Source organism: Rhineura floridana, chromosome 1 (assembly GCF_030035675.1).
Source record: "Rhineura floridana isolate rRhiFlo1 chromosome 1, rRhiFlo1.hap2, whole genome shotgun sequence".
NCBI classification, from domain to species: domain Eukaryota; kingdom Metazoa; phylum Chordata; class Lepidosauria; order Squamata; family Rhineuridae; genus Rhineura; species Rhineura floridana.
This window is the reverse complement of record NC_084480.1, coordinates 93,942,800-93,970,138: the sequence shown is the minus strand read 5'-3', so window position 1 is coordinate 93,970,138 and position 27,339 is coordinate 93,942,800. Positions and strand designations below refer to the sequence as shown.

At 43.1% G+C, this 27,339-nt stretch overlaps 1 protein-coding gene and 1 non-coding gene across 6 annotated transcripts; both read right to left on the bottom strand.

The window, feature by feature from the left end:
- Positions 1-26,807, bottom strand: SLC35D2 (solute carrier family 35 member D2). Of its 5 annotated transcripts, none has more exons than XM_061626348.1 (13): positions 26,482-26,807; positions 24,292-24,325; positions 20,971-21,057; positions 18,499-18,566; positions 15,211-15,282; positions 13,088-13,147; positions 11,991-12,059; positions 9,446-9,548; positions 8,022-8,114; positions 5,833-5,900; positions 5,123-5,201; positions 4,330-4,412; positions 1-792 (listed from the first exon to the last, which is right to left on the bottom strand). In XM_061626348.1, exons 1-13 carry the CDS (start codon positions 26,628-26,630, stop codon positions 708-710), a joined length of 1,050 nt encoding a protein of 349 aa, XP_061482332.1. In that variant the 5' UTR covers positions 26,631-26,807; the 3' UTR covers positions 1-707. The 5 variants fall into 5 exon arrangements, with proteins under 5 accessions (XP_061482332.1, XP_061482355.1, XP_061482324.1 ...); XM_061626371.1 differs by having other exon boundaries at positions 701-789; XM_061626340.1 differs by having other exon boundaries at positions 702-4,251.
- TRNAA-GGC (transfer RNA alanine (anticodon GGC)) lies at positions 24,046-24,119 on the bottom strand. The gene has a single exon. It is a non-coding gene; the product is annotated as a tRNA-Ala (tRNA).
- Positions 26,808-27,339: the final 532 nt, after the last annotated feature.

Genomic DNA, 27,339 nt, shown 5'->3' with positions numbered 1-27,339 from the left:
TGTTTTCCATCCATGATAGCTCCTGTCCTGCCCCGATCTCCAGAAAGCAACTCTCGGTCATGAGATTCATGGGTTTGTCTCCTTCATGCCTAGATGTAGGTCTTCTAGCTCCTCATCTGGCATTGGCGTATCTTATTCAGAACGCAAACAAATTCCAAGTGACCAGATGAGCAGCCATTTGAGCCTTGACAAGCTACAGACCAGGTGTGTGCTGATTTCATTTTATGCCCCCTGTTGTGAATGCTCTGCAACTTTGTGTCCCAATCACATTTCATCATTTACCATGCAGCTTTGAAAAGTACAGTGTTTGGAGATGTGTTTTAGGGACCATGCACAACACTACATCTTTTGTAACATTTTATGCCCTGTTGGCTATTCATTACTTTTTCTCAAAAAAGTATTCATTACTTTTTCAGCAGAAACAAGAACTATCCATCTGTGACAGCATCACAAAAGATTAGAGAAGTGGGTTTTGATATTACCAAATACAATAGTTTCATGAGAAGAATTAAATGACCAGCGTAAGGAAAAAAAGGCACTCTCATACACAAGTATGCTGGCTTGGATCCACAGGTGCCATTACAGAAGCAGAAGTCAGTTCTGTTTGTCAGAAAGGTTCTCCTTGATCTTGTCTATTTCCCTCCTCCCACTGAAGCCTGTGCCAAATCCTATGTCACTCCAGGTGGCCTCCCAACCAGAGTGGCTGTTTAGGATGTCCAACACAGCTGCAGCAGAAAGAAAAGGTCCACAGTACAAAAGAAGGATCCAATATCACTGAAGCGAATAGCTCTGCTGGGAGAATCACACAAAGAAACTTGGCACAATAAGAAGGTTATCCCGAACACAAACATACTGAGCACAAGCCTGTACTTAAGGCACAGCATTTTGGGGTGGGGGTAAGTAGGTGCTTATTCAGTGGTAGGTGCTTATTCAGTGTGCGGAAGCCTTAGACAGTCCAATGCACCAGGTGGCTGCGGATCACAATGGAACTTTGTGTGGCCATAAGTCTAATGGGCGCACTCATGAGATCATAGGTTGTGTAATCTGCACAGAGCTTCTTGGTAATGCCAGCGACAACCCAGGACAAAAGGTCTTGGTGGACCATTTAATGATCTTTCTACCTGTTGTAGCAATTGCAATGCACTGTGCTAGATGCCATATGATTTTTAATTGTATTTTTACAGACACATTGTGGACTACCTGAATGAAGCTTGTGGATCATTAGCTTGTTACAGTTTGGTAACCCCCGAGGGAGGCTTCTATGTGTAGGCACAGACAGAAGGCAATCCTTAAGGTACCCCAGCCCCAGAAAGTTTAGGGCTTTCTGAGCCCAGTCCAAATGGCTAGTTTTTAACCTTAAAGGTAAACACTAACACTGTGAATTGGGTTCAGAAAAAAAGTGGAAGGCAGCAGAGATGGAATAGTACCAATGATATGCTCCGATTGACCAATCTAGTCAAAAGGCTGGCAGTCACATTCTAAACTAGTTGAAGTTTCCAAACATCTTCAGTGACAACCCTACACAAGGTGCATTACAAAAGTCTAATCTGAATGTTACTACAGCATGGATGGCTGTAGGTAGGCCAGCCTTCTGCAGGAAAGGATGTAGCATTATAAAAAATACTAAGGCTAACATACATTATTCAGAATGTAGTGTTTTGATCAGAATATAAGTGAAATCACAGAGCAAATAGAGGAGTACATATGAAGGTGCCATAAATAGGCCTGTCTAGTCTGGTGTTGTCTATTTTGACTGGCAGCAGTTTCTTCTGGGCCTCCCAGACCTTTTACATCCATTTTTTTTCTTTTTTAATTGAGAATGTCAGATTGAACCTTTACATCAAGCATGTGCTCTGCTTGTGAGTTATGACTGCCATTTTAAGTATCTGAGTGTGTGCGTGAAATGCATTTGTTACCTGAATGCTATATAACTGATACAGTAAACTTCTTAGATTTTTCTTTTTAAAGAAAATTATCTGGTGTTTTATGTAGGTATAGATCTTATTCCTTTTATTGTTGTTTTTATAGTATTACAGAAAAGCCATAAAGGGCATTGGCATTTTAATTACAGATTATGAACAACTTAGAATTAGTTCTGTTTATAATGCTGTTTCCATGACTTACAAAAAGGTAACCCATTACAGAAATAGAGCTAGGTGTTTTCATATTTACGGATATTTCCATTTTTCTAGACAGAATGTGCCACAAAATTAATGTAATTAGAATTTTTCATAGTGTCTCCTTCCAATGCATTTGCATTGTGCAGGGCAGCTAGCAAAAGATATTAAAGACTTGATTGCTTTCCATATATGAATGAAAAACATTCCAATATCTTCTGCTGCCTTAGTCTGCAATCTATTCAAAGCTCCAAATGTAGGGGTTTTTTTGGGGGGGGGAAGTAGTTGAACAAAAGAATAAAAAAAGTTTCCCAAGATTTCACCAAATGGGAGAGGAATATTCGAACCTACTTGACTCATTTGATGGTGAAGGGGGTGTAGCCTGGGCAGCATCGCAAGGACCAGAGAGAGAGATATGGACATTTGGCCCCCTGGCTTGAGGTTAAGCAAAAGCCAAGTGACTCAGACTGAGGTTTTAGCAGTCATTTTAGGCCCTGCCTGCACCTGTGTTACCACTTTGTGCTCCTTGCTGTGAACGCTCTGCACCTCTGTATTCCAGCTATCGTCTGTGTTGCAATTTTAAAGGGAAAAGGTGCCTGGAGATATTATTTCACAGAACTTTGCACTGCACTGCACTGCAGTTTTTGTAGTGCTTCATGCTCTGTTGGTGTTCTCTCCAGTTAATCCAGCAGCAAAAGTCTGAATGATTCCACTGTGGGGGCATAGCAATAGATTATGGAAACAGGTTTTGATCTCGCTGAAGACAATAGTTTCAATAGGAGTATTAAACAAACAAAACCAGCACAAGAAGAAGGAAATCCCTTCTTCAAAAAACACTGGCTTGGAGCACAACTGGAAAGTGTTTCTGCTCTTGTGGGAGGGGGGTGTCCCCTATTTTCACTGATCCTCCCCATCCTTTCCAGCCCTTTCCTATGTCATTCCAGATTGTTCCTCAACCCTAATGAGTGGCTTTTCAGGGGCTGCAAGAAGCTCAGCTGGAAGGGGTAGGTGGGAAAGCTCTGTTACAAAAGCAGAATTTCAGTCACGGAAGTCAGGATCCAAGCCAGTGAGCACTAACCTGTAGTTCTTCTTTAAGGCACAGAGGCACAACACATATTTAGTATCAGATGTGCTTATTCAGTGCATCACATATTTGGCATCAAATGTGCTCGTTCAGTGCATTCAGTCCCCAGACAATCCAACGCATCTAGTAGCCGCAAATCACACTGGAGCCCTGTGCACCCACAAAGCTAGTGGGGGCATTCATGAGATCATAGTAAATTGTGCAGTCAAATGGCTAATTTCTTGATGGTGCTGGGGTTGATGCAGGAGGAACAGTCTCTGCCTTTGTAGATGACAGATTTCTTGCCCTTTCAGTGGCAGCATCATAGAACTGGGGAGAGCCAAAAGGATATCTAGGCCTATGATCTGCCCTGAGGCAGGACAATCCATACATCAACTGGCCAACAGATCAGCCAACACAATGTAATCCACACCATTAAAGCTCAGAACTGAGAAAGCTAGATATAAGCATGGAGAGGAGATGTGTGTCCCTGAGTTCTTAAGCAAGGGCCGCACATGTAAGGCTGTTAATGGAACAATATTTTACAGTCTGTACCCATCTTCTGGAGCTAGTGAATCATTTTCAAAATTTAAGTAATGATTTTACCTAGGGGTCCACATCCACAGTCTAGGGAAATGGCGAAACAACACCCACAGTATTGGGATGGAAGCCTTGTTAATATAAAATTGAGTAAGGATCACTGGATTTGACCAAGCACAAGGATTTTCAATGGAAGGAACAAAGAATTACTCAAACTCGTGTCCGCCATCCATCCACTCACTGCAATTAGTCTTGGTACATAAATAATCAAACATGTCTGCTATCTACTGCTTTCTAATATCATGGTTTGGCTTACAAGGATGCCATGGCCTGCAGTGCGAGATAAGGTAGAATTTTCATTCCATAGCTATTTCTGCATGTGTTTCAAGAGCCCACATCCTTACAGCTTCTCATGTCTTCTGCTTCTGCTAGCTCTTGGCACCTGGCATTGCTTTTTCTTCATCTGTGGAGTTCTTAGGATTGTCAGGTCCCCGTATTGTTAGAAATGAGTATCTCAGTCCTCCTGCCATGCTAAAGCACACACACACAATCAGAAAGCTGTTACCTGTCCTCCATGTGAATCTGATATGCATTCAAAACTTCACTCACCAGATATTGAGTCCTATGAAGTTCAACAGAGAAAAGATATAGTCTCCACCAACCAGCATTCCAATATAAGCAATGGAGACATTCTGAAAACAAAAGAAAGGCACGTCTAACTTGTATTCTTAGGATCACTGTGCTTTTAAGACATACTTCCCAAGATAAAAATTATGAACAATGAAGAAACTATTCTGATCTAACTTTGTTGAATTGAAAATAATACGTGGGATATTTTTATATTATTATTCTTATCATTATTGTGTACAGCAATCGCCCTTCATTTGATAAGCTTTATCGCTTTTCTGGAGAAACGGAAGATGAGATAATTGTTCAGTGAGTAACACCATGCTCTCATTGGGCTATGAACTGCACTTATTGTAGATAAAAAGTATCTGACCTTCATTATGCTACTCTTCACATCCTTTAGAATCCTGAGAACCTTTTTTATAAGCTCCCAGCCCTCATGATAAAGTTTTTAAAGCACAATTAATGGTGACCTCTTTGTTCACCTTAAGGGTTTCCCCCCCTGCAGATCAAGATGCCTGTTGCCTACCATGATCATATAGGCCTTGCTCCTTTTTGTCTCTGCTATTTTATTACCTAACCAAAATAACAATACATCCACCCAAAAAAGAACCCTCCGTGGCATACCTCTTCTAATCAAGCAAAGGCACTGCCATCAAGACAATTAAGTTTCTGTTTCACAAAATGAAAATGAACACAAGACTCAGAGTGACTGAATGGCTTCCATAGCTTGTTCCGACTGTCACCCACCATCAGGTCCTGTTGGCTCACTTACCTTTATAGCACCAACCACTGTGGTTGTGAGGGCAGAATTATAATGGCAGCAGAGGACTGTAGAATACATCAGAAGAAACCTGAAGTAAAAGAGACATATCCTGATCCTCTGCACCTTTTTCCAAAAGCAAGCAAACACAAGATTGCAACCTTATAAAACTATCATTCCAAGCTGATATTCACTGCCCCTCTTAAACAGGGCTGTATATATTTTAAACAGCCCCAGTGTAATCTAAAAGAAGCTGAATTGGGGATCTGTACGAGATGATGAAATAAAAACTTGCCCTCGTGTGGACTTTACTGCCCAAACTTAACTGTACAATTTCCACAGTTTTTCATGCTGGACTATGAATAGCTGTCAGATTACTTTAGTGACAGTCCACGCTGTTACTTTGAACCTTTCATAGCCTTTCATGTGCTTTAGCGCAGACAGTAAAAGAAGAGCAACGCATTCTGAGAAACTAATAATTGCTAGCAATTATCTTTGCTCCCTGATAAAAGATAATTCCTCAAACTGTGATGGGGCATGACATAAAGCACAGAGAATAAATGCAGACTTTGAACCAAATGGGTCTCTTATCTTCTTATGTTTTTGCTGTGGTTACTGGCTGTTATCCCATCCTGCTGACTATATAAAGGCCTGCAGTGGATTTGCAAGATGCAAAAAAGAAAAAAGAAAAAGCTAGCTATTACTTGTCAAAGCCACCTTACCCCAATACACAGGAAAGAAGAAACTGTAGGAGAAATAATACATTTGTCCATTGCTTGAAACCGGTGGCCTATGAAAATAAAAAGCACATGTTTTAGGAATGCTGTATTGAGAAGAGATATTCTAATAACCCAATTTGAGAAATAAAAAGATAACAAGATGGATGCATCTGATGTTTAAGAATCGCACCAGGATGCCTGCTCTAATTTTCACTGCCAGGCTTCTATGAGTATCACCTGTAAGCAATATGGATCTTAACATCTGCTCTTTAAGACCCCCAAAAGTAGGTCACTGTAGAAAGGCTAGACATATTTTCATATCGGTTTCACTCCTTGACATACATTCAGAATGTGCAGAGAAGAGAAACAAAGGAAAGCCAAGTGGTGCCCCATGTTTACTTATATATGGGGTCTTCCTGATCCCTTCAACCCACTCCCATAGTTGAAAGGACTGTGCACCTAGCTTGCATTATGAGGGCATGTAAGACAGACAGTGCTGGTGGCTGCTCGGCAGCTGGGGAACGCCCTTCTCTTGTAAACTCACTTCAGTTCTCCCCATTTATATTTGGCTTTCATGGCCAGAGTAAGCCAATATCCATTTTCAGGAAGACTTTAGTTTTGCAAGATAAGAAAGTTTAATCTCTTCTTTCATTTTGAAATGCATTGCTACCCCACCTGTAAAACCCTCTAAATAAAATATTTGCCTAATTAAAACAGACTTGTTTTTGACTGGGTAGAAAGAATCTTAATTGCAATCATTTACTTAATTATTTGCAATCATGCTTCTAATTTCTAATGGATATGATCTCTCTTCGAGGTCAGAACTGTGCCTGTTTTGAAAAAGTTTAGGGGAATGTAGCTCAGTGGCAGATCAGATGGTCTGCATGCAAAAGGTCTTGGGTTCAATCTCAGCATCTTCAGGTAGGGTGGAAATGTCCCTTGTCTGAAACCCTGGAGTGCAGCTGTTAGTCAGTGTTGATAGAACTGAGCTAGATGGACCAATGGTCTGATCTGGTATAAGGCAACTTCCTATGTCCCTATGAATCTTGGACAGCACCTTTCAAATCCATAGCATCATGCCTGACAGAGCGCTGGTTAAATGGGATCCTGCGTTTTGGGCATGCTCAAACCATCAGCCTGATCGTGGCTTAAAAATGCACCATGTGGCAGCTCAAATCACATGGATAGCTAATCACTAGCATTTGGTGAGGCAAAGACATGCATCCATTTCTCCAGACGTTGGAGCAACTGTGGGAGTGCACAGACCTTCCCTTCCTATCACTTTCTAGTCACACAGTTACACTGTTCCTGCTGTATATTTTAAACAGATTCCCAAGAGGGCTGGCAGCAGGTAAGAGAGGGCTTAGGGTAAGGTTTCCCCTAGTGCCCCACCACCACAGTGCCTTGCTGGGAAGCTCCCCCCCCCAAGCTTAACGGGGGTAGACAGGAATGGGCAGCACCACTGAAAGCAACACAGCTCCTGGGGCCTGTTAGCCCCTCAGACCCACACTGCAAAGAAGAGGGCTGGGCAAAGCTGTTCCGGCTGCTGCCACCGTCATCACCTTGCTAATCCCTAGTGCTTCTGAGCCTGCCCCTATGTGTAAATTGAGAACAGGGCCTAGAGGCACTGGTAACAGCACAGGCTGATTCACTAGGGTGAATGGGCCACTGCCCTGCTAGCCTCAGCCAGTCCCCACCTCCCTGCCTTCTTACTTACATCCAGCCCAGGGGGTGGCCCTGCCTGCCAGCTTCCTCCTACGGAAACTCAGCGTCGCCCTTATAGAATGCAGCAGGGAGGAGGACGGGAACAAAGCTAGAATTAGTTGACTCTGGCTCCATGTACTGTTGGCAGCTCTGCCTTCCGCCCCACCAGTCTCAATGAGCATCAGCCACCATGACTGGAAGATAATGGGCCAGACAATAAAGCACTGGGTCATTTTTTAATAAAGGGGGGAAAAATGAGACCTGCATCAGCCACTGTGGGCCATGACATTTGTCCCACAATGCTGACACCGGGCCTTGCCACCAAGCTGCAAGCGGTTCCTTGAAACCACCCTCTGGATATTTTGCTCAAAAATCACCCTGTTTTCCTTTCTCCATGAGCAGAAGCTCTATCGTTCAGGGAACCGAAATGAGGACCCAAGTCTGTGAATGTATTACAATGCCCTACTGTGTTTACAAGCACTGCTTACCTGCTGTAAGTCTCCAGTGAAGAAGCTTATGATAACTGCAGGGATTATCATAAAACAGGCATTATAAAAAATGACTCCATATTTTCCCAGCTCCTGTGTGAAACAGACACACCTGTTTGACAAGCTAGTTAAAGATCACTTAATATCTACCAGAGGAGAGATTTCATATTTAAAGATCTAATGACATTCTAGCAAGAAACCTATTAATCCATTTACTACATGCCTGCAGATTGTGTAATACACTCTTCTGTGATAAGTACAGTATATACACAAAGGCCAGTAGTACACGGGTTAGTTACAAAATAATCAATTCAGCAAATGAAATGTTTGTATGGGCAATTCACAGGGGATGGCACTAGACTGGTTAAAATTGGCCCAAAGTGAATGAGGAACACAGTTGTCTTGCCACACAGAACTCCGTCTAAGTAGTTGGCAGAATGTATGATGTGCACGTTCTTTTCTTACTCCCCATCCCCCCCCAAAAAACAGGCTAAACCTAGAAACATTTGGGTAAGCAAATGGCTAAGAATCAGAGATGGTGACCATGGAAATAGATTTTCTAGAATACAGAGGGTCAATATGTGAAAGGTAGGGGGATGAAAAGGAAATAGGTTACAAACAGATGAGGGAAAAAATATCTCAGAGTATTTTTTACCACAAAGACAATCAGCCTGGACTTTACCAAGTATTTGATCTGGCTGCATGACTATTTTGAACCATCTCTAAACTGCAACACGCCAGGGCTTTGAAAATCTTCCCAAAATGGGTTTAACAAGGATTCAAGGAATTGTGATCAGTGGCTGAAACAATTGCATGGCTGCAATTTATCACGGGAATTAGACTTTTATCCAAAAGGACCTCAAAATGGCTGTGCACTTTTGAGTTTGAACTTTTGAGTTCACCCGATGAAGGGCATGGGGAACGTGATGACAAGAGAAACTAACCATTGAAAACTGCTGTTACCTGAAACCTAGGCTGGCCAATACAAAAGGAACTCCTTTGCTTGATCAACATCTAACATAGCCCACCCATCTCAAGCCTTGAGCCTACATTTACAAGGCTGCCTGTGCCTACGTCTGCAACAGAAATCAGTTTCCTTCTTGATCCAGCAGCTAACCAATTCTGTTTCCTTTCTTCAGATGTGTCTGACCTCTTAGAAAGATGGCATGTCCACAAATGATACCAATGTTAAGGCCAAAGCTGGAAAATGATTACCCAAGTTAATAAAGTAGTTCAGTGCTGGTACTAAGGACTGTCCACATTTTTATCAATCTCTTAGCAGAGATGGGAACTAAAAAAATTGTCGATTTTTTAAAATATTCGTCTAGCCCTGATTAAGGCTATCTATGAGCATATTTATAATGCACAGAACAAAGATAATCATTCCTTTGTTGTATGTAGAAATGAAATCCCTCTATAGTTACCTTCGGGTCAATTTTTTGCTTTGTGTAAACACCATTTGCTGCTGTGAAGAGATCATTCAGCAACACAGAAACATAGCCTTCCAAGCTGAAAGCTAGATCTGATCTGGAAGAGAGAATGCAGAGATGGAAGCATTTAAAAGGCCACAGCAGGAGGGGCATCCTTTGTACAGTACTCTGCTAGCTCTCCAAACCATATCCATGTTATAAAACTTGTCAAGGCTAGCTGTGAGTTCAAGAGTCTGTAATAGTAAAGGCAGCAACAACAAACAAAACAAAAGTTGCACTGTTCCGGCTGACATTTTGCTCAGAGGTTGCTGTTTCATTCCTGGCAACTTCTCCAAGGTGATCAACACAACCAACAGCTAACATCAGACTAATTCTCAAAAGAAAAAAACAGGAAATGGCCATGAGTACAATATCACATGTGTTACAGTTAAATATGCCCTGTACATTTCAACAGAACTTGTGCAGTACAAGCCCCTCTGAAGTTAACATTGGCAGCCCTTTTTTGTGGATTGTGACTAGGGCTTCTGTTGCTTTGAATCTTACCTTAGGTTTGACCCCCTCCCCCCCCCTTCACTCCATCATTTAATTATCATTCTTTATGATGGCACAGGAAAACTATTTGCTATTTGGGAGTTTGGAGAAACCCCCAGAAGGAGTGTAAGAATCAGTGAATGAGAGTGAAGTGAAGCAAATACTTTCCTAAGGGGGAACATATGTTTAGTCCCCCCCGTCTGCTTTGCCATTTTGCGTGAAAGTGAATAGCAGCTAGCTATACTACTTTCTAATTGATTTGCATGGTTCATAGCTCTAGATCCAGGTACTCAAGGAAGGCTTGGACTTGCATTTCTCCAAGAACAGCCCCTCTTTGGAACCAAATGAAGTTTTATAAGAAGTGTTTTGATCCAGTAAAAGGGAGGTAGTCTGCCATGCAAATGAGTGGAAATCAAAAGGACACCTATGTTCTAAGGTGCACCGAAATAAGCTCTCTGGGTCATAGCTGTAATTTCAAAAATACTCAATCCAGAGTAGTCATTTGGAATTCTAGAATCTCAATGTTAACCACTGTACCACAAATCATGGGATATTGACACTAAATGAGAATGGGTTATTTTCAGTATGACTTATGACTGACCATGCACTAGACTGAGTCCATCACTGATCCCAACATTCAGTGACTCCCAGCCCTCTTCTCCCAGTAAGTGACAAGACTTTAATAAGTCTCCTATCCATATTCTGAAAAACAAAGGAAGTAACAATGTAAATATACTTCATTTGCATTTATTCTAAGAAAATAATTTTAGCTGCTTGATAAGATTCTTTTTTCTGCAACATTTTGTGGGGGATTCCACATCTCAGTGATCTTTAGCAGCAGTGAGTAAGCTTTTGGGGGCCAGATGGCGGCAGCGGGATGGCCATGGGCTCTGCCTCCCCATCTCTCTCACATACACACTCCCCCCATACTCTCAAACCGTCTCATCTCAGCAGATGGAGAGATTTAAACCTCCTTTCCTGGGGTTGTATCCAACAAAGGCATCCCATTAGCACAATGACTTCCCATCTGCTCAACAAGACTTCCTCTCCCTCTCCTTCCCCTGTGCAGCCCTCCCAAATCTCCTCTGGAGGATTGGGGAAAACCCCAGAACACAGGGGTGGTCAGAGAGCGGCCAGGTTGGGCCCTAGTTGAGGTCCCCTGGGGCCCAGAGGGGCCCCTGGAGAGCCCATCTTTGAGGTGGGTGGGTAGTGTTCCCAATCCGTGATCTGCAGTAGCGTTTGCTTCTGACCCTGCCGCAGATTGCAGAAAGGGAGTTCCCAGGAACCCCCCTACAACTGTGCAGGCCCACAATGCCTGCCTGCACGCGCCACCTACCTCTCCCATCGAGGTGAATGCTGGCCACAAAGCACACATGTGTGCCATCAACAAAGATGGCAGCGGAGGCATCAGCCCCTTAGGAAAGCCTCGGCCGCCATCTTGGTTGATGGCAGGCATGTGCGCACAGTACGGCTAGCATTTACCGCAGTGGGAGAGATAGGTGCAGGTAGGCGCCATGGGCCCAGGGCAGGCTGGTTCCCAAAGGCCCAGTCATGCCAGAACAGTTGAGGAGGGAGAGGAAGTCTTGTTGAACAAGTGGGAAGTCCTTGCACTAGCGGATGACTTAGTTGGATACAACCCTGGTGCACTGAGATCCCATCATGCCTCCCTCCTCCTCCTCCTCTTCACGGTCCAGCTGATTTGTGGAGCTTGGAACAGCTGAGGAGAGTACAGATTGGTGCACACCAATCAGCTGGGCAGTGGGGAAGTAGAAGAATCAGCTGGGAAGGGGGGACTGCAAGCAACATCCAGGGGCATGTGCAGGGGCACGTCAGCCAGGGGCACGCACAGCCCACGGACTGCTCGTATGTGGACTGCACAATAAAAGCATTTTATATTATCAATTTCCTATGCCAGTTCTTCCAATGGTCCCCTACAAAAGAATTACATTATTTAGGTATGCTCAAAAAATAAAGACCCAACTCGACAGGAAAGGGTTTAAAATCTTACCCTGCTGCTATGAAAGCCCCAAGGATGATTGCAGCCACACTAATTATAATGCTCAATGGATAACGCTTCCTGGAAAGAGAAATTATATCATTGATCCCCCAAAGTTTATATTCAGGATTTAGGATAAACAATTAACAAACCAAAGACCAATCTGAACCAGCATTATGTGTGTGTGTGTGTGAGAGAGAGAGAGAGGGAGGGAGGGAGGAAGGGAGGGAGAGGGAGGGAGAGAGAGGTTTGTGATATGCCAGAACGAGACAAAATAGTTAGGTTTATTTCTTTTACTCATACAACTTCAGCCAGTGAACAAGCTTGCCATTTTTTTGTCCCTCCTGAAAATCTGGACGCTTCCTTTCAGAGGGGTTGTAGCTCAGTGACACAGCATTGGCTTTGCATGCAAAAGGTCCTAACTTCAATCCCTGACATTTCCAGGCAAGACTAGGCAAGATTTCCCTCTGAAACCCTGGAGAACAGCTGCTGGTCAGGGTAGATAATACTGAGCTAGATGGACTGATGGTCTGACTCTGACACAGTACAAGGCCTATGACCCCATTCTGTTTCACAAATAGGTCCATCAAAGCCAATGTTTACTTGTGATCCCTTCCAGAGATTGGTTCCTGGTACATAAGCCCCAATGGCCATGGGGAGCTACCAGTGGGGAGCTCAAAGAAGGAGAAAGCTCCAACCACAAAAAGGGGAATGAGGTAGGTTGCAAACGCAAACACATCTCCAGATTGAGGCATTTGTAAATGCAAGTACAAATCTGAGACAGGTCTATGGTACATACTCCCAGGTAATTGTGTATAGGATTCAGTGACAGAAAGCAAGGCAAAAATATGCACAGAATTCTGAAAACATTCAATGCTTCTAGTGCTTTTGAGGCCAACATACAGTTTAGCCGGGAGCTAGCAAATTGCTAATGGATTTTATTAGACCTTCATAACATGCACAGTGCTAAATTTTGAGTTGAAGTTACATTTCCCCACAGAAGAAGCACTGAGGAAGCCTGCACAAGAAAAAAACTGCCCCCAACAACAAATCCCAATAACTTACATTCCAAACTAATACATGACTCCTCTAATTTCAGCAAAACTTACTCATATGCAAGTATGCACAGTGTTGCAGCTCTAACATCTTGCTTGTGGCAATGTCTGATGCTTCATAAAAAAAGGAAACACATTTCCTTTAATAAAAGTAAAACTAATTTGTTTTGCGCCATTAATAGGAGAAAATGCCTTTACAACCCCAAATTATTAATGAACCTGACTCAAAGGCATAATACAGCAACTAGCACGTAGGGACAAACACAACTATTACAATAGGTATTGTATAGAGATAGAAGAGGATCATAAAAAGGGTAGAACAAGAGCCCTATTCCAAAAGATTAGAGAAATGAAAGGGAAAATTAAACCACGAGTAGGGAAGTTGAATAATCATCAGGGGAACACACTGACTGACCGAGACAAAATAAAAGGAAGATGGAAGCAATATATTGAAGAACTCTATAAAAAAAGATGCAAGGATGACGGATTCATTCAGGGAGAAACCGTACGATGAAGAACCAGGAAATTTAGAATGTGAGGTGAAAGCTGCTCTTCAGATACTTGGAAGAAACAAATCACCAGGAACAGATGGCATACCAACAGAGTTGCTACAAGCTACTGAGACTGAATCTGTCCAAATTTTGAAAAAAAATTGTCAACAAAATGGAGACAATAGTCAAGAAATCCTAAGAAGGCTAGGATTGCAGAGGGCAGTTATGAGACAACTAGAAAAGGTCCTCAAATGCAAAGATGTATCGCTGAACACCAAAGTCAGGATCATTCAGACCATGGTATTCCTGATATCTATGTAAAAAGATGTGAAAGTTGGACAGTGAAAAAAGCAGATAAGAGAAAAATCAACTCATTTGAAATGTGGTGTTGGAGGAGAGCTTTGCAGATACCATGGACTGCAAAAAAGACAAATAATTGGGTGTTAGAAAAAAATAAACCAGAACTATCACTAGAAGCTAAAATGATGAAACTGAGGTTATCATACTTTGGACACATCATGAGAAGACATGATTCACTAGAAAAGACAATAATGCTGGGAAAAACAGAAGGGAGTAGAAAAAGAGGAAGTCCAAACAAGAGATGGATTGATTCCATAAAGGAAGCCACAGACCTGAACTTACAAGACCTGAACAGGGTGGTTTATAACAAATACTATTGGAGGTTGCTGATTCATAGGGTCACCATAAGTTGTGATCGACTTGAAAGCACATAACACACACACCCACTGTATTGTGTTTGTGGCAGTAAGGCCTCTGGCATGGAATAGCTGAGGTGGTATGATGGCATAATGTTCAGAAATGCTCTGGAAGTACTTGTGATCCAAATTCTGTGAGGTGATGGAGAGCTGTCAGTTTGGCTGGAATCATCATCTTTCCCAGGCCAAAGGGACAGGGAAAGCACTATTGGCAGGCTGAAGATTGGAAAGAATTCCCAAAAGGTACAGAAGCTTAAGGGCAGGAGACATTATGGATGAATGAAGGGTGCAGCATCGGCAATTAACTGAAAACAGGAACCCAACAAAAGTCTCAAGAAGGTCCATGAGGAAAAGGACAAAAGATAGAGCACTCAGGAGGACCTATGTTGAGTATGGGGAGAATAGGAAGACAAGGAGGACAAGGCAAGGTAGGTAAAGGAAATGGAGCAAAGGCAGAAAAAAGTGCGCTGAAAAATCAGAAACAACAGGTGATGAGGACATGGAGAAAAGAGGAGCTAATGAGAAGGAGAAGACAAGGGAAGTCTGGAGAGACAAAGTTATCAGGTCCGGATCCACATGATACTTTTCAGAGTTTTGTAGAAGATGAATTCTCACAGTTGTGGCTTCTGCTGTCATCCCATTGTTGCGATCTGGCAATCCCAAGGGGGGCAACAAACCATTGGGGTATTGCTTTTTTGGAGGGGGGGGCTGACGTTCACATATTGAGTTGAACTAGCCAGCCAATTCTTTGGCTGCAAGTTTCTGGAACTCATAGATGGAACTATGTCTGTTTCAAAACCAATGCATTTCTTGCTTCGGCAAGTGTTCCACAAAGCCCAAGTATTATCTTCACAATTCTGTTACCCAACAGGAACCAGCCATCTGTGCATTCTGACCAGACAGCACAAGTACATTTTATTTCATTTAATAGATTGCAGTGGTATTTTAAAAATGGGTGGCAAATACTCACCCAAGTACCAGAACTTCCAGCAGTAATGTAAGAGGAATGGTAAATTTCCGAAGGACTGTAAACATCGGCAAACTGTTTTAAAAAAAGAGGGAGAAGGAGAGAGAATATCCAGGTCATATCAGTTGCAACCTCTTTTATTAATGCACATCTGTCTTCATGAATGATATCCTCCTTCGCTTAGACTAGCATTAAGAATGTGCCTGAACAAATACTCAGACTCTTTCATAGCCAAATGTCAGGCTGACACTAAAGGCCGATTAGACAACAGAATAGTTGGAAGCAAGACTTTTTTAAAAAAGTAGAACTTGGACCACTGCATTACGCCATCCTCATACGTTAACTTTTTCTTAAATGTGTTAAAAAAGTTGTCTCCCTTCGCATCGGCCCACTCGGGCTTTGACGTCAGCTAGGGAGGCTCTGCTGGTGGTGCCTTCGCTAAGTATGGTCTGGGGGGGCGGGGGCACAATATGAAGGAGAAGTTGCTCAGCGGTGGCATCCCACATACGGAACCCCCCTCCCCCAGTACAGATCCAACTGCCACCTCCCCACACACATATTATATAAATTTCAAGCATCAAGTTAAAATGCATTAATTTATTTCTATTAGCTTTGGGAGCATAACAAGGGTGGCTTCATTGGTTTACATTGACTAATTCAATGTCGCATTGCTTATGCTGCTTTTTTAAAATTGTTGTTCGCTGCTCTGGGCTCTGCTCTGGGAAAAAGTGGATTATAAGCAATAAATATTAAACAAGCCACTTCAGAGATTTTCTTTTTTTGTATAAAGTGGTCTACAAATCTTATTACAAAAATTAATCATATGCCGTCTTCCACCACCTGCTAGTTATAGACTAAGGCAACAGGGCAGCCACTGGGCAAGGTTTTGGGCTTGAATCAGCCTTGGTCACCCTGACAGATGACTTTTATTGAGAATAGGACACGGTGGGTGTGACCTTGTTACTCTTACTCAATCTCTTAGCAGCTTTTAGTATCACAGTATTCTCCTGGAATGACTGTTCAGGATGGATATTGGTGGCACTGTTTTACAGCAATTTCATTCTTCAGGGAATAACACTGGGGGGTGCTCTTTGGCCCCCTAGCACTTCTGCTATGGGATTCCACAGGGCACTATTTAGTCGCTAATGCTATTTAACATCTACATGAAGCAAGTGGAATGGGTCATTAGGCGTTTTGGAGCATGATGGAGAATAAGCCAATGACACACAGCTCTGTTTCTCCCTAACTTCTGAATCAGAGGCGGCTGTGCAACCTCTGGATCAGTGCCTGAATTAAATGGTGGACAGGACAAGGGCCAATAAAGTGAGTTTGAATCCTGGGAAGATAGAGGCTCTGTGGGCAGGTAGTTCTGAATCCTGTGTCCGGACGGGATGGGGTTCACAGCCTAATTCTGATCTGCTTGTGTTCCAATAGTCGTCGTTCCATCCTGATACACCCTTTTTTTTTTGTTCCCGCTTGCTTTGGCACTTGCTGATTCGATCTGAGGTTTGTTTGTTTTTTGGTTGTGAAAAAAATGGCATAATTTTAAATGTAACTGCCTATGTAAATGATCATGGTTTATTTTTTCCTATTTATCATACCTACACACTGTTACAAATGCATCAACTTAGATGAAATTATGAAGATAATTACATACATTCGGGGGGGGGGAATCCATGCGTATTACAGCTGCAGTCTGGGGCAAAAAATCAGTGCCAATTACAGCCACAGCCTGCCGCAAGAAATCAGTGCTGGTCCAAAAAGATAGCGGACTGTCAAATTCAGTCAGAATCCGGTACTAAGTCTGATTTAGTGGATATTCTCCCCCATCCTTCATGTCCAGGAGACAGGCCAATTGCCTGTTCTGAATGAGGCTGCACTCTCTCTGAAGGAGCAGGTACATAGTCTGAGAGTACAGGAAATCAGATTTCGGCTGAACATCAGGAAAAACTTCCTAATAGTTAGAGCAGTATGACAATGGAACCAATTACCTAGGGAGGTGGTGGACACTGGAGGCATTCAAAAAGCAGCTGGACAGCCATCTGTGGAGTATGCTTTAACTTGGATTCCTGCATTGAGCAGGGGGTTGGACTCGATGGCCTCATAGGCCCCTTCCAACTCTGCTATTCTATGATTCTACTCCTGGATATATTTTTGTCATTAGAAGCGTAAGTGACCTTTGTGGATAAGAGTGTCATTTACCAGCTTCAGAGAGCCAGTGTGCTGTAGTGGTTAAGGTGTTGGACTACGACCTGGGAGACCAGGGTTCGAATCCCCACACAGCCATGAAGCTCCTTGGGCCAGTCACTGCCTCTCAGCCTCAGAGGAAGGCAATGGTAAACCCCTCTGAATACTGCTTACCATGAAAACATTATTCATAGGGTCGCCATAAGTCGGAATCGACTTGAAGGCAGTCCATTTCATTTTTTCATTTACCAACTTCATTTGGTACATCAGCTATGGCTATATCTGGATCAGGATTGCATGGCTACTGTAGTCCATGCATTGAGAATGAATTACTGCAATGCTCTCTATGTAAGGCTGCCCTTGGGCCTGGTCCAGAAGCTCCAGGTAGTACAGAATGACTGATAGACTACTAATGGAGAAAGATGACCAAAGCCGTGGGACATCTCTACTAAAACATCTGCACTGGCTGCTCATATGCTACCAGGCCGGGTTCAAATTTCTTGTATTAATATAAAAAACCCTGAACAACCTGGGTCTAGGATATTGTAAAGATGGCCTGAGCCCTTATATCTTGGCTCTATCACTGAGATCATCCAGAGGAGCACTCTTAATTGTCCCCTGTGTTACATAGGCCCAACTAGCTTCAACTAGAAGTCAGGCATTTAACGTCACCAGACCCATACTGTGGAGTAGTCTTCCAGCAGAGATCCGGCAAGAATCCTTGTTGCTGGCTCCCAAAAGACTTTTTTATGCCTATTTTAGCTGCTGACTTTTTTTTAATGAGCCAGTCATTTTTACAATTGTTTTGGTTTTATGGATCTTCTGTTCTATTGCATTTATATATGTTAATGTACACCACCCTGATATTTTATACAAGTGGGCAGTATATAAATAGCTTTATAAATAAATTACAAATAAATAAATAAATAAATAAATAAATACTAATCCCTCCTGACTGTTGCATCTAGAGGGTAAAATGATTTTTGTCCAAAGCAATCGATGGATATGATAATGCAGCTCCCATTCAAATTCATATATAGCTTTTTACTTACAGGGATTAAATAAAAACCAAACTGCCTGGCAACAATCCAGCTTTTACTGTACCTTAACTTGCTTGTGCTTGATAATCCACTTATGTGATTCCCAACATAAATCAGAGGAAGTGGAAACAGCTGCAATAAAATGGGTGTACCATTTAGAAGAAGCCAATTTTGCCCTACTGTGGAAGAAATCCATTTCAAGTTACTTCATACACTCCAGCATGAACAGAAAAAATAAATGCTCCCAACAGCAGCAAACTCTGTAAATAATTGCCACTTTTGAACTTTGTACAGCTTTTTTATAGCCAAGTACATTCCATGGCCCTGCTTGATTAAAAAAAAACAGATTGATCTTACACATTTTTTTAGGACCCATGATAATGAAAAAAAAAACCCTTGTCATGCCTACACTTGACAGAATTAGGGGAAACCATTTCATTCTATAAAGCAGGGATGGGGAATCAGGGACCCTCCAGATATTGTTGGACTGAAATGGAAATGGACTGTCTTCAAGTCGCTCCCGACTTATGGCGACCCTATGAATAGGGTTTTCATGGTAAGCCGTGTTCAGAGGTGGTTTACCATTGCCTTCCTCTAAGGCTGAGAGGCAGTGACTGGCCCAAGGAGCTTCATGGCTGTGTGGGGATCCGAACCCTGGTCTCCCAGGTTGTAGTCCAACACTCTAACCACTATACCACACTGGCTCTACAACTCCCATAATCCCTAACCATGGGCTATACTGGCTTGGGCTGATGGGAACTGGAGTAACAACATCTGGAGAGCCACAGGTTCCCCAGCCCTGTTATAAAGACTCAGTAAACACAGGCCAAGATAAAGATTTCTATGCATATTTAGTTGGAACACGGTGTGTTCAGTGGAGGTTACTCCCAGATGACTGCACATAGGATTGCAGCCTATGTTTATTCTAATGTTTCCAGAGAAGACTTATCCCACAATGTATCATCTGGACCAAAACATATGAGTCTATGCAATACACAATTGGCCATGTGGAGGCCAGTTTGGAGGCAGTAAGTTCCCAGGAGCTGGGGTGCCTGCTGACTGACAACTCTTTCCCATCAATCCATTATGTAATTGTGATCTGTGAAATGGTGGATACTGTATTAAAGCACTGTGTTTATTTCATTAAGAAATTAAGAAAAAAACCACAAAGAGCAACAGACATATACTGTCTGTTGCATTGTGAAACAAGTCATCCATGCTTAAAAAAAACACCCTGCTTTGAAGTAGATCCCACAGATATCCATGTTAAAATTAAGATGGAAGGTGGCAGAATCTTTGCCCCAGGAAATTCATGCTGTGGACTGGGCCTGCCATTTTTGTGTCCATGTCAGACTACAAATGTTGTGGTATAGCTGCAGATGTGTTAGTAATGGGGTAGCCAACAAAGTGCCTCAAGAGCTTATGGACTCAACTCCAATCTTCTCTGACCACTGGCCATGTTGGCTAGGGCTGATGGGAGTTGTACCCCCAACATCTGGAGGGCACACCGACTTCCCCATCATCAGCCCGATGCTGCAATCAGATCTAATGGCACAAATGAGAGTGATTGAGGTTCCAAGGGGTTAATGTTGATTGGCATGCTATGACCTGCAAAGCACATATGAAGAGAGGCATGCCAAAAAAGGCAGCCCTGCCTTCCCTTTTCCCCTGGAACATCCAGTGATACAAAGGCAGGAAAGAGGAAGACACAGGGTTGTGTTCAGCAGCAGACTCATGTCTGTGATAATGTCTACTTCCAGATATACTTATCGCCATCTCAGTTTTCTGGAAGCCCAATTTTTCCTCTTGGTTTTTCAGAGTCTGGCAGGAGTGAAATAGTTTTGCCTTGTGACAATAACAGTTTGGGCCAGAGCAATTAAGCAACAGACTATGTTGGAAACAGAAAATCCGCAATAACATACAAAGCAATAACTATGCAGAGAGTCCTCCGTGATTCATGGAGGATCAGGCTCTCAATGGCTACTAGTCATGATGGCTCTGTCCTATCTTCTGTACCTGAGACAGCGTGCCTCTGAGCACTGGTATTTAGGAAGCATGAATGGGGATGGTGCTGTTGAGCTCATCTCCCACTTACAGGCTTCCCATAAGGATCTAGTTGGCCACTGTGAGAACAGAATGCTGGACTGCTGATACCTCCCTCTTGTGCATGGGCCACACAAAGGCTAGTAGAGGGAGAATCAAAATCACTCTTATTAGTACATCTGTTGAGGTTTTGCCTACATAAGCAACAGCACGCACAGCCTGAGGGAATGATACTGCTGACTCATTCTTAGCAAAGGAGAGTGAGCACATAAGCCTGAGACATTGCTTGGCCTTGTTCTAATCCACATAGCAGTAAACCATGGTTTAGCATTACATGCTTTGTCAGAGGGAAAAAAATCGGTACTCCCTATGGCGACCAGATGCGCTTGGGGCGAAAAGAATCTAAAGCATTGATTATTTTATGAAATATATAACGGAGCATAAGATCAGGTTTTTCACTTTCTAAAATTAAGGCCCATGCAGTTCCTCTTACCTTCCTAGGTATACTTTTATCAAAATCAGGGAAGTGAATGATTTTATTTAATTTTGACACATATAAGATCAGAATAGTGGTTATCATCTAAAAAAGAAAAAGAGAAAGAAATCATGAATGACAAACTGGACCACACATAGACCACATGGATGAGGCAACCCAAAAAAACGATGTCGAATATACAGCTAGGGTAAATCACAGATCACTTCCTCTGCTGGTCTGCAGGAGAGTTGCACTGCGGCATGGAAAGAGTGGGTTTTTCTTTGAGTGACCCTAACAGTCTAATTTGCAGATTTCACTACTGGAGACAGACCCTAAACTTGTACTGCCCTTCCAGAAAGGGAGAATGGCTGGGCTGGTTTGACTGTAACAAGCTAGAAGAGCACAAGCAAAGCACTGGGCTTGTGTGCTGCTTCCCTCCCCTCTCCTCCCATGTGGCCAGGAGGAGCGGTGCAATGTATTGTTTCACTTTCAAAGAATCCTGAATTAGAGAGAGCATCATTTAAAATGAAGAAGCCAATATCACAGCCCAGGGATTGCCAACACACTGCCCGTGGGTGCCACGCTGGTGTATTTTTTGTGATTTTTCATTTAAAAACTGTTTGGTTTTTTGTGTGTGTGGAAATAGCAGGCGCTTTCTTTACTCATGGAGGGGTTTGTTATTATTATTGGTGTTGTTATTGTTATTATTATCCTGCCCTTCTTCCCAGAAGGAGCCCAGAGTGGGAAGCAAATAACAAAACACTAAAAACATATTTAAAAAACCATATAAAGAAAACAGCTTACAAATCATAAAAAGAAAACATCTTTTAAAAACTTTAAAAAAAAATCTTTGAAAACATCTTTAAAAACAGATTAAAAACAATTCCAGCACCGATGCGGACTATGTCTATGTGTGTAGTATTCCAGTATGCTCTGCGTGTGTGTGACTGAGAGACATGCATTTGGGCAGAGAGAGAAGAAGCGATGTGTAAGTGGTCTCTGTGTATTTGTGGTCTGAGAGAGAGAGACAGGTGTATCTGGTGTGTGTGTGTGAGAGAGGGAGGGAGATGTATGCATGTGGTCTTTTTGTATGTGTGGTCTGTGTGAGAGATGCACTTGAGCAGACAGTCAGCTGGAGATGTATGTGTGGCTGTGACTATGAGAAGTTTATGAATATACATGTGTGTGAGAGAGAGATGCATTTGTGTCTGCAGTCTGCATGTGCTGTGTGTACTAGAGAGCATGTGAGTGTGGTGTGGCTACCTTGTAGATTTTTCCTGGTACTGGGGAATGCTCCCAGCATTGTTACATATGTGGATGGGTATGTGTGTACCAGCAGGTGACTTCTCACAATAAGCATCAGGTCATCAGGGCAAGCAGCCATTTCATGTTACACCACGCCCCCATGGCAGCCATTTTGTGATCACAACACTTTTTCAAAATGTGTCTGCTGATCCAAAAATGTTGGTGACTCCTGCCATAGCTCATGGTTTGAAGTTGGCTTCTTTAGATACTGACCAGAGTTTGTTTTAAACCGTGATCTCTGGTTTGTATTCAGTGCTATGCCAGGATAGTCTTGGAAGTGAGATTAAATGCTGCAGAAATCCTTCTCCTGGCCATCCAGGAGCAGGGAAGGGGAGCACAAACCCAGGACTTCACTTGGGCTCACTCTTGCTCATGCACGTAGCACTAAACCATGGTTTAGCATCACATGCAACATGATCACTGTAACCCAGCCTTATGACTGGTGCACACTTTGAGGTGCAGATGAACAACCACATAGTATTCAAGATGAAGAAACTGATCTGTATTTCATCCATTTCTAGATGAAGGTAAATAAACATTGTACTCAGGTATTCTCCTCATACAATTCCAGTCATGCAAAGGGCGTGAGCAGAGGCACAATCTCTTGTCCCACCCCCTCTGCCACACCACTGGTTCTATCTATGTGTTGAGAAGGCAAATGTCTGTAGTAGTGAGCTATCTTGCTCTGTGGCGAGGTGAAGCCCATGCTGGACACAAGGAAGGGTAGGGTTGACAGCGAGGCAAGGTGAGGTTCTGGCTGAATACAAGGCAAGCTAAGGCAAGGGTACTTTAGGACACAGTTCTGATATCGCTTCAGCAAGAAACAAAACGGAGACTGAGCCCTATATAGCAGCAACAGCAGCAGCCTCCTAATTGTTAGCCCTGCCACACTGGAAGGTACTGCTTTAATTAAAAGGGCTCAGCCTACTGAGATGGAGCAGGGGACTTCTGGTTTCGCTTGGTCGTCTGCAACAGAGTCCTCTGAGGCCAAGGAGTGCAGAGCCACATCCTCAGGTCACCTTGCATGCCCTTCTGAATAAGAGGGTCTTGACTTCTGGGTCCTAACAGGTGCCTTCTCTACTCTTGGATGCTCCCCGCATGATTCGGTCTCTGATCCGGCAAGGAAGCCAGAGATGGTGATATGACAGAAGAGCAGGCTGTGATCTGGAGAAGGAGTCGGAGGCTGCAGGGCTGCCTGATGGGGAGTCAGGTCAGGCTCAGAGCTGAATGCTGAAGATAAGGTGACCATTGCACCTGTTGGATAGGAATTCCCAGAGGAATAACCCAGACCAGCAGGACCTATAAAGCCAGAGCCTGGATCCTCATGCGCACCTTTCCCTGAGCCTGAAGAACCACATGCCTCCTACCACATATCACCAGTCCGGCAGCTCAGAGAGCACACCAGGAAGAGGCTATAGAATGGAGGAGGAGCTGGCCATTTCAGGCCAGAGGGTTGGCCTGTTAAGACATTGAAGTTCTATCAAGCAGGTGGAGGTTGTTTGGAGACAGAGCCATAAAGGGCCTTAGCCTGCTCCCAACCTTTGCTGAAGCAAGATGCTCATTCAGAGCTGTCTGTGATCCAGCCACCTTTGACCAGCCTTGCTACTTTCTCCATGGGATCTGCAACGAACCAGAACACAACACCCAGGGAGCTTGCCTGGCTGTCCCATTTTATATAATGGATGTAGCATACTGAGTTAGACCACTGGTCCATCTAGTTCAGTATTGTTTATACTGAGTGGCAGCAGCTCTCCAGGATTTCAGACAGAGTTCTCTATCAGTCCGACCTGACAATGCCAGGGATTGAACCTGGGACCTTCTGCAGGCCAAGCAGATGCTCTACCACTGAGCTACAACCTTTCCCCAGTTACAGTTATGGAATTGTGTGTGCAGGGAGAAATGCCCAAATAGGGCTTAATCAGAAGCCATACAATACTGAACTCCCAAGTCATTAACATCAGCAAAACCCACATTTGTGAACTGATCTATTCATATAGTCATCTGTCATTTACTACTTTTTATCTTGGAACATACCTGTCCTACTCCAAGAAACAATGGAGATGGAAATCTAGGGAAAAAAGCAAACTGTATCATACATATTATTATATATATATTTTAGCATATATATTTTTTAAAAAAACTAGATTTCAGAAAGAAACAAAAGTCTTAAAGACACTGATAAAACAAAAGAAAGCCTAGCAGTCCTTCAAGTCAGGTTCTGATCCTGTTTAAAGAAAAATCAGTTGGATTTGTTCACAGGGCCCTCATCATCACTTTCAAAGAAGGTTAGTGCAAACTAAGATGGGGTGGCTAAAGTGAAAATATTTTAAAAAATGGATTTTTAATACAATATTTCCATGACAAGGGAAAGATGGGCAAGCAAAAGTACAGATTATTTGCGGATTTTCTACATATTTTCCATATACAGATATGAACCTATTTCTCTACTCAGGTAGGACTTTCTTTTTCCTTTGGCAAAAAAAAATGAAATAGTATACATTTAAAAAGCTGCCTGATCCTAAAGCTGTAAGTGCTGAAATGAGCTTAACTTTCATTGTTTTACAAGCAGCTTGGAATTGCACTTTTGTATTTGCACTGAGTTTCCTGCTACAGAGGTGTGGTCTTCTCATAGAACTCTACAGCTTTCAGCAATATGGGCGAGGCCACAGCAGTAAAACCATTTTATATTTGTTATGTTACAGGGTGTTTTCCAAAGATGCCCTTCTGCTAGCAGAAATCCTCTTCTACACTGAAAGGAAGAGTGTTTGCGTGGAATGTGACCCCGCCGCCAGGAGAACATCTGTTTGTACAAGCTCTTGTGTAAGCCTTTGCAGAAGTGTATTCTCAAGACCTTTACATGGTCCTTTGGAGTTTATACGCTATAGCAGGGGCCATCTTTGACCCTCCAGATATTGCTGAACTATATTTCCCATCAGCCCCAGCAAGAATGGCCAGTTGCCAGGGATGGTAGAAGTTGTAGTTCAGCAACATCTGGAGGACCAAAGGTTCCCTACCCCTGTACTACAGCCTGAATTTGCAGTTTCTTATAGCACTCAAAGTGTGGGAGCAGCTGCGGGCATGGATGCAGCCACCCTCACTTCGTAACATTCATCAAGCTCCCAATCCCCAACCTTCCTTGTGTTGCATAAGAAAGGTCTGCAGGGGGCTTCTACTCACATTCACTTAAATAATAGACTCTCCACCATATGATCAGGAATCCTGTTTCATCGGGGCTGTTTCACCCCAGCCCAGTAAATGGTGGAGTAAAATTGTACACAAAGCACTAATCAATTTGGGACCAGCCTACTTGAAATGGCACCTTTCTTCATATATTCCTGGCTGTCCTTTGAGGTCTGCTGGAGCAGTGTTATTAACTGGCCCATATAACATCTGTTCAACAGCTCAAGGAATGGGGCATTTAGTGTAGCAGTGCCTATATTGTGGAATTCACTGCCTTTGCATATCAGACAGCTGTCTTCTGTGCTTAGTTTTAGATGTCAGCTTAAAATATTTTTATTTACACAAACTTCCCCTGCCATGCAACATAAAATTGTAATACCAAATAAAACATTTGGTTTTATACTGTTATGTTGATTTTATTATGTACGCTGCTTTGTGAAGAGCTTTCATCTTTTAGATTTAGTGGTGTAGAAATGTAAGTATAAAGAGAAACCTTTCAGAACCAATGGAAGATCTTCCTTTGAACCATGAAAGCTGTTAATTTTGACTGTTTACATATATGATTCATGAAACATATTCCTGCATTTTTCCACTCTCTCGTTCTGGCTAATCCTACTTTATCATAAAAAAGCATACAGTGAGCAAGAGCTTTGGAATTGTTCACCTTTGTGACTAGAGCACCAACTGTCCAGATTTGGAAGAATACCAGAATCTCCAAACGCCTTTTAAAATGTGAGTTCAAGAAGAGATGGAGCGTTCTTTTTAGAGAGGGGGTTAAAGAGAGCACTTACAATAAAGCCAAGATTTATGACTCAGTAAAGGGCAGGGTGGTGGAGGGTTTGCAATCGAATTAGCAGGATCAGTGCCAAGAGGCAGCAACGATGGGCACTACAATGAAGTATTTTGCATAAAGTAGTTTTTGAATGGGGACAAGGAGCAGCATTTCACATCCACCATCAGCTAGGGAACGGAAAGGTAGTTTCTACTTTCACCCCATCGATGGTGAGCGGACTCGGTAGCAGTCCAAGCTGTTCCTCCTCTCACCTGTAAGCAGTCAGCACTGTCTTGTTTACCAGGACGATGAAGAAAGAGCAGATCCCATAGAAGAGGGCAGAAAACAGCTTGGGCAGAGGAGAAGGGGAAGGAGCAGCGGCAGAAGCGCCCGGCTCCTCTTCCTCTTGCCTGCCCTTCATCTCTTTGCACGTGCTGCAAGCCCCAAACTGTTCGCCATACCACACGGCATGATCCTCGCCGCTCCAGCAAAAGCAGCCGTCATAGCCTCTCCTCGGCAGAGGAAACGAAGGCAAACAGGAAGGAGATCGCACCCAACGAACCAGCCTGTCCCCACCTACTCCGCAGCAACTCTTTCGCTCCCTTTGGAAACAAGGGCTGAGTTGAGGGCGCCCCCTGCTGCAAGATTCGTTTGCATACAGTCCGGAAATCTTGGAGACTGCACGGATCCCCGCGCAGCGCCCAGTTTAATCTCTTCCGTTTTACCCCGCACTGTCTGGACAGGGGAGGGAAGTTGATTTGGTATGTAGCCACCATTGGTATGTAGTTGGTATATAGCATTTACACAGGGACCTGCCCTGCCTTAGATCAGTAGACTTTTGCGTATTCAGAAGTGGGACCCATATTTGACCTGAAACTCCAACACGAAACCAGCTTTTATTTTTTACCTTGCCAGGCTGTCTTTATCCCCCAATCTCCCAGCCCCAAACAACAACAAAAAGGGGAAGATACTTTTAAAGAGTTGATGGCTAGGATGTGACCTTCGCTCACACATGCACGCACGCACACGTCCAATCTGGTCATAAACCAGGATCCACCACTTGAAGAACAACGATGCTGTCATTATGATGGACTAGATTACTTTGTGCGCAGCCATCTTTCTAACATAGA